Genomic DNA, 7,824 nt, shown 5'->3' with positions numbered 1-7,824 from the left:
TATTTTATCAAACCCAGACATGCTGAGCTCATGCACAACAGGTGGTTTCCTCACTGCCCTTATCCTCTGCCTGATCTCATGATGCAACTCCAAGAACAAAAACAAAATGTAATGTACTTACTCTGTTTCCGTCCTAATCTGATAGTCTCACACTGATGTCATTGTCAAAATACTTACTCTCGTAAGACTTTTTAGACTTCTTACTAAAGAAAATCTACGTTAAAGTAGTTTATTTATGTTCTTTTTCCTGACTGCATAATAAAAGAAAGTTCTGTGGCATTCATTGTTTGTGTTTGTTCATGTTTCACAAAGAGTTTAACCTGAGCCAGACCGACAACAAAGATAGCAATAATATCACATCCATACAGGGATAGTAGAATACAGCTGTTAAAACATAATAAAATATATGACACACTGGTATCGGATCGGTACTCGCTATCGGCGATACGCAAGTTCAGGTATCAGAATCGGTATCAGGAAGCAAAAAGTGGTATCGGGCCATCTCTACTTCTTACAGCTCTGTATGTATTTCTCACATGCCATTAAATGACACCATTTATGACACCCTAACAAATTACCTACAATCAGTAGGTAGTAGCCTGACATTTAGCTTGTCAATTACAATGTGGACAAACAGGAATCACAACATTTTTTTGGGACAAAGGAGGAACACACCCACATAACAGCGTCTTCAGAGGTCCAACAAAAAGCAGTTAGGAGGTATTGTGAAGTGTCACTATGATCCACCCGAGGAACCTGCAGTAACTACCAAAAGCTGGGGGTTTTCACGAGCTGGTAAGGATGGCTATTTTAAATAATTTCATTCAGGGTGTTCATTTCAAAGCACAATATCAATTCATGACGCCTTTCAAAAAAAAAAAAAAATGTTTATATATGCAGCTATGTTTCCTTTATTGGTATCTGGAACTTCTAGTTATGTGAAGCTATCCTTAGTGGTGAGATTACTTCCTTTTCAGAGACAAAAATGTTTCTTGTGTTCTCAGGAAACAGCGAGACTAGTTGAAATGATGGCAGGTAATGATAAAAACTAAAGCAGAACAAATGGCTTTAAAAAGTGACTATTCAGCCCTTTTAAAGCCAAATCTTTCCTGAAATGTTGTTATTATGTCTGTGTAGATCATGGAAACCTCTGCAATGGGCAGGAAGCCACCTACTGCATGAATGGAGGGACATGCTATAATATACCTTCCATGAACACACTCTCCTGTGTGTAAGTTGAATGGAAAAAAAACTTTTAGGAACCTTTAAGTTTTATGTTGGAAATATCTGTTGATGTCACATCATGACAGTATTGTTGAAAAATGTCCTCTGTGCTGACAGACTGTCTACATTTTTGTACGTCCTATCTCAAATCAGGTGCAATGGAAATTACAAAGGCAGCCGATGTGAGCATTTCCAGCTCTTCAGCAGTTCCGCCAATGCAGAGGAAGCAGGGTTAATTGCAGCCGTGATAATTTTTGTGCTCCTCATTTCCGTGGTGGTGGCATTCATTATCTACTACATACACAAGTAAGTACATTATGGATTTAGGATTATCAAGCATTCTCAAGGCATCTAAAAAAAAAAGCATTAGGATGTGGAAGTGTTGTATGTGTTATACAGTCTTGTTATTATTGTACTTTGATTAGAATGTATTACTTTAAAGCTAATAACCATTACTTGTGTCCACGCACAGGATGTTGAAAGCCAAGCAACAGAGCAAACAGAACAATCAGCAACAGTATTGGAGAGTAAAACCCGGAGTTTGATTTTTTGTGTGATGTACATTTATTTTTCTTTCGGCTGTGTGTTGAGTGGGATGACAAACTAATGAATAATAATTCTCAGAGATAAGTGTCACTTGGCTTTTTGGACTGTTTTGGGTGTGACTATGAAAGACCAATAGACAGGAGGAAAACGTCTACATTAATCTTAAACTGATTATCTTCATCTCATGAGATTTTGAGTCCATGCTGTTTGCTACAGAAAGGTGTAATTAAAACACACACACCTTTTTTTTTAAACACTGCTATGAAGTTGGTACTGGTGTTACTCATGTTAAATCGCATTTCAATTGATGTGCTTTGCCTGAAATGTATTTACAAAGCATAGGTGGACTATGTAAAAATATTATTTTAAATATTATTCTAAATATTGATCTTGAAATATGGAATTATGAAATAACCCCTTGTATCAATCAATGTGTTCAACATGCTATTAGTACATATGTTATTGTGTAAATATATGATACTTTCTAAATGATTTGACTTTGTGATTTCTGGTGGGACACCGCACGTTTACACACATGTATTTATGAGGGTCCTGATGGACTAGTCATTCTCCATCCTCTAACCCTAACCATCAGCAGTTCAATCCTCACCTCAAACTATAGCCTTCTTAACCTAATCCTAAATTTAATCTTAACCCTAAACCATAATTGCCCCTTGAAGCAGCCAGGACTGGTCAGGATGACCTCACTTTTCAAAAACTCTGCAGTTTTAAAACTAAAATTGGCTCTCACAAAGCTGGACATGCAGGAATCCACACACACACGCAGCAAACTTAGCGACACACTGTGTGTGGGAGTCTGTATACTTAGCATATCGCAAGCCATTCATCAGTCTCCTTAAATCTAAAAACAGGGGCACCGGAGATCCAAGGAGTTATATATATATATAATGAAAATGGTGGCATCAAAATCTGGTTCAATTCAGCGAGGTTAGGAGAAAATTAAAATTTGTTGGACTGCATTGCCAATAGTTTGTTAGTCTTTCCATTTTGATGGGCAGTCGAACAGTTGCTAACAACCAACTGTGGAAGAAAAAACTAAATTTGGACTGCTGACAGCTTAGTTAGTTATTCTCTGAAATGATTGTCAACATCAGTGAACTAGCTTTGCAGCACACTCATCTAGGCATTACAATCTGGAATTCTTCTTGTTCTGTTATATTCAAAATACAAAGTCAGGATTGTACTCGTGGCTCAAGTCAATTTTAACACTTGAAAGTTGACTCAGCAGTGAGTACATTGTGAGAATGTCACTACTGATTAATAATAGTTTTTCCCAAAGCATGTCAAGTCAATTTTATTTATATAGCCCAACATCCCAAAATCACAAATTTGCCTTAAGAGGCTTCACAATCTGTACAGCATACGTGTCATGTCATGTTGCTCTGAGGAAATATCTGTTCAGGGTGGGCCTTAAAGTGACTTTTGAAGTGTACCATGTTGCTTAAATAGCAACAACCTATTTCCATTGTGTATGAAATTTCTTTTCGCGCTCAAATGCATACGTACATATATTAAAATGTTGTTGCGTTAGCTTTGAGAAGGTAGAGAAGCACAACCCTCTGTATTAAGCCAACAAACTGATACCAAAGGTCAGTGCCTTCTGTTAGAAATGTAGTAAATTGCTTCCACCTAGTGGCTTTCCTGCCAAGTGTTGTAATGGAAAGTAAGTAGAGTTTACTTTGCTACTTTAAATACATGTTGAGGATTTATTTCATTTCCTAAAACATCCTATGGACTTATGTAATAGTGTTATAAAAATGTCATACAAGGTTTTTCTGAAATACTTTATAGTAAAATATAAACTCACGCATTTCTGTAAACAAGAGATTACTCTTACAGCCTTCTGGCTTTGTCAAACACATGTGCAATTTTCAGTGCTGTGCTGTTGAGTCCCACAGACTGCATGTTAGCGATGATTGTGACCACCACCCCCTGTGGGAGGAGGGGGGTCTGTCCTTGGCACTCCTTTATCTCCACACTGGGTAACACCAGGAGGACACTGCTAGCTCCCACAGCGCCTCCTGTGTGTGACACGTAGTGTCTGCGCTTCCTGCACTGGCCATATTTCTGTAGTTTCTCCACTACCAGCCAGCCTTGGGCATACAGTCCATCCTTATCCCAGCTGGCCTCTGTCCTATCAACTGGCGCCCACAGATCAATGGAAGTTTGGGGTTTGAGGAAGCCAGGGAGCAAGTCCCCAGTGTCCTTAAGGTGGGCCACCTGGTAGCTGTAGAGGAGAGCGTTACCAAACAGCAGCAGGTCACCCACAGTGGAAAGGAAGCCGCCTCCTGCCCACTTGTAGGAGTTGTCTACGTATGGACAGTTCACAACACGTCCTCTCTTGTTGAGATGATAAAATCTGTGGAGGAGCATCAACGACTGATATGGACTCAAGATTCGATTTTTTTTCATGTTGTACACTTAGAAAATCAAAACAACTTCAAAATTATAAAGTGACTTGACATTGATGTCATTATAGATTACCTGGAGCGGTGGTAAATAATAGGGTCATTCTCATCAGGCACAGTATTTAGCATTCCCAGTTCACGGAACATGTTCATCATGACATCCAGGAAGCCCTGTCCAGCAGCTCGCTCCACAGCAGCACTAAGCAGGGTAAAGGCGTGGGTGGAATACAGAAAAGTGGTGCCTGCACATAGTAAAAAAAAAAATTAAAATTAAAATCTTACTCATCAAGACATTAACATTGTATCATATTTGAATGGTTTAGCAAGCAGATATGTGCTTTACCAGGTTTGAAAATGAGTGGGTCATCCTTGAAAAGGTCCAAGGCCTGAGTGACGTTTTCAAAGTTGTCCTTCAAGTAGTATTCCTCGTGCTCAAACTCTTTCTTCTTCTGAGCCTGAGTGGCTTCTTTGCCCTTGGTGTTCTGTTCTGTTGTGGGTTTATCTTTGTTTTCGAATGAGCTCTTTTCATCCTTTTTCTTTTCTGGCTTCATAAGACGCTTAGCTTTCTCCTTGTCCTCCTTCACTTTCTTTGCATCCTTCTCATAATGCCGTATACCACTCAGGTGGGACAGAAGCATACGGGGGGTTATTGTGACCTGAAATAAATTATGTACATGTGAGCTGAACAGCAGGATATTATTGCTGACAATAAAAAAACTGACATTTTGTTGAAGTAACTTACATCTTGTCCATTAAATTGCTTCTGGGGAAATTCTGGGACATATTTCTGGACAGGGACATCAAGTTCTAGTTTCCCTTCCTCACACAGTCGTGCAGCAGCTGCAGATGTGAGGGGCTTACTGATGCTGGCGATTCGCATCACTGTTTCTGGGCTGCATGGCACTCGATTCTCCAAATCAGCATAACCGATCCCTGAATCAAATAAAGAATTTATATGCACCATATAAGAATGCCAATGTGTTTTCAGAGGAATAGGTTTAAGATTCCATGTGTTGCATTTTAAAACCCTTGTACTATGAAAACCCACTATCACTTTTATTACTGAGACATTTCAGTAAAGGATGTTATTATTGTACTGGCTTGATTCATTGGCACAAAAAAAAAAAGACTTAAGTTGACAACTGGAAGTGGGCCATACAGTTAGCATTGTACCTGCACAGGAAACGATCATCAATAAATCGATTAGTTGATGGATTTAAAAATGAATCAGCTATTTTGAGAATTGATTAATCGTTGGAGTCATTTTACTAACCAAAATGATAAATATTAACTAACTCCTCACATTATACAGGCAAAATGATTAATTGATCAATTGAAGAAATTGCCAGGTTACTTGGTAATGAAAATATGTTGTAATGGTTGTAATATGTAATGGTACCATTGTTACATTTCACAAAGGCAAATCTGAAATGTGAGGCAACATTGCTGCCCCATTTGTTTGCTTTGATTGAAAATGGTTTAACATATTTTAACACTGGACCAGCATTTAATACAAAATCATGCTTGGCAAACAAGACCAGTTACATTATTGCAATTTTTTAAATGTAGCGCTTTTAAATTGGACTTTGCGGGCACCAACCTTCACTCCAGACTTGAGCACCATCCACAGAGACCCCAACCACCAGCCCTGGAGCCCCGACCTCAGCCTGAGTGACATTAGACAGACACAAACACTGAACTGATACAGGTGGCACTGATATTATCCAGGAATATAAAGAGATAAAATGTAGCCAAACAAAAACCAAGCGGTTCATAGCCTACCTCTATGCTTACCTGTATCCGCTCCACAAGGTCCCTGCTAACGGCTATGGCATCGCTGTATCGATCAGCCCTCTGTGCTTCTTTTACTGTATCATCACAGGAAGTGTTGGCTGTGTCAGCGCGGTATTTCAGAGCAACAGCTAGAGCAATCCCCACACCAACCCCACATAGCCAAATCCTGGACTTTGACCTGTATTTAAAAAACGCTGTGTTTGACCCTCCGACGTGTCGTCTTTGCTGTTGAATAAAAACACTCAGTTTATCTGACTGCGGCGGCTTGCCTCGCGTTGTCAACAAAGGAATCCCGCGCGCTGTTAGTAGGGTACATTTGGCACAAAAACGATTAGGCAAAAGCAATCGTGACATCGTTAGTTATGCTGCTTCTCTTGCTTTATGTTGGCGTTAACTGTCCCTTGTTAATGAGCTCCAATTAACAACAACTTGCTTCCTGTTTGCATAGTCGAGCCAGACAGAATGAATCAAATCACGAGTCACACAAAATAGAGCGAGGGAGAATAATTTATCCCAGAGCCATGGAGCCATCCCAGCCCCCTAAGAAGTGCTCAGTTCAACCTTGCAGCTAAGTTCTTCCAGTGGCCACTCGCGCAAAAAGGATTTACCCCATAGGACACCATTGTAAAAGAGACGGAACTCATGCCAGGACACAAAGCCTTTGGGCATGCGTATTGTTGTTCTCCCACATATCTAATTTACTCACCTACCACTAAAACCATACCGTTTTCTGCTGCCAGCGGGTCTTAACCCATGGTCTCTCTCTGAGGTCTTGAGGCACTGTTCCTTACTATAGGCCTACTATAATAGTGTGTTTTATTTTTCATTTATTTTTATTAAACTCCATTACAGGCTATGTCAAAGGGAAACATGGTGCGTTAAATAAAATATGCAAAATACATAAAGTAATTGTAGATTATTTTGTCTCTCTGGAATTGGAACACCCTCCCTGCAGATATCTGCAATGCTACATCCCTGGACATGTTTAAAAAAAAAACTGCTCAAACACCACCTGTTCACCACAGCTTACAACCTCCCTTAGCTCTGTTTCCCCAGTAATTCTGTGAAGTGTCCTTGGGTTTTGTGAAAGTCGCTATATAAATAAAAGTTATTATTATTATACCTAACAATATAGGCAACGGATACATTACAACATCACATGCAACAATAATTCCACACAAATGAAAAGCATCTTGAGGAGTAGGCTTTTACCTTGATACATACATTTAAACTGAATAATACAACACCTCTATCTTTTATTTTTCTCAACTATTGTGCTGTTACTTAAACTAAAGACATTCAGAAAGTTCTCCACCGTGGTTTGATTATTCTCACACTAAACTGATATGGTTCAGTGGTACTCCAGTGAACCAAAGAAACACATGACAATGTTTTTGCCCCAGCTGAAAGTCAAATTGAGGGTCAAGCTAAAAAAAAAAAAATGAGCCAGGCGTAATGTAATAAAGCTGCAGAATGAACAGATCTCTATTTGTTCAGAAACACATTCTACACCTCTGTGGGGAAGATAGTCTATTAAATAAGTTTTCCTTCCTTTTGCATTGCATCAGGTTTTATTCAATCACCCAAAAATCTATTAAGGCCTTTAATTTAGGTCACCTCCATGATGGACAAAAAGGCTATGTATGCATCACAAACAAAGTTAGAAAACCTTTAAAACATGCTTTGATTTATTTTCATAATTTTTACATTTCAGATATGATAAACACTTGAGACATCTATATTAATACAATGCTAAAACAATGCACAACCAGATGACTAAAATCATCCTTTATAGACAAGATGAAAAAATTTTGAACCATGGTTTTAAAGA

At 39.0% G+C, this 7,824-nt stretch overlaps 2 protein-coding genes across 3 annotated transcripts; one reads left to right on the top strand and one right to left on the bottom strand.

Annotated features, from left to right (window-relative positions):
* The first annotated feature begins 746 nt into the window (after window positions 1-746).
* nrg4 (neuregulin 4) lies at window positions 747-1,795 on the top strand. Its single transcript, XM_028584274.1, has 5 exons — window positions 747-795; window positions 1,005-1,035; window positions 1,138-1,231; window positions 1,378-1,530; window positions 1,697-1,795. Exons 2-5 carry the CDS (start codon window positions 1,026-1,028, stop codon window positions 1,767-1,769), a joined length of 330 nt encoding a protein of 109 aa, XP_028440075.1. The 5' UTR covers window positions 747-795; window positions 1,005-1,025; the 3' UTR covers window positions 1,770-1,795.
* Window positions 1,796-3,090: 1,295 nt separating this feature from the next.
* lactb (lactamase, beta) lies at window positions 3,091-6,606 on the bottom strand. Of its 2 annotated transcripts, none has more exons than XM_028585457.1 (6): window positions 5,982-6,606; window positions 5,800-5,866; window positions 4,942-5,132; window positions 4,543-4,855; window positions 4,276-4,441; window positions 3,091-4,150 (listed from the first exon to the last, which is right to left on the bottom strand). In XM_028585457.1, the coding sequence occupies exons 1-6, from the start codon at window positions 6,345-6,347 to the stop codon at window positions 3,625-3,627; spliced, it is 1,629 nt and encodes a 542-aa protein (XP_028441258.1). In that variant the 5' UTR covers window positions 6,348-6,606; the 3' UTR covers window positions 3,091-3,624. The 2 variants fall into 2 exon arrangements, with proteins under 2 accessions (XP_028441258.1, XP_028441259.1); XM_028585458.1 differs by having other exon boundaries at window positions 5,994-6,603.
* Window positions 6,607-7,824: the final 1,218 nt, after the last annotated feature.

This window comes from Perca flavescens, chromosome 8 (assembly GCF_004354835.1).
Source record: "Perca flavescens isolate YP-PL-M2 chromosome 8, PFLA_1.0, whole genome shotgun sequence".
In the NCBI taxonomy this organism is placed as follows: domain Eukaryota; kingdom Metazoa; phylum Chordata; class Actinopteri; order Perciformes; family Percidae; genus Perca; species Perca flavescens.
This window is presented reverse-complemented; position numbering and strand designations above follow the sequence as displayed.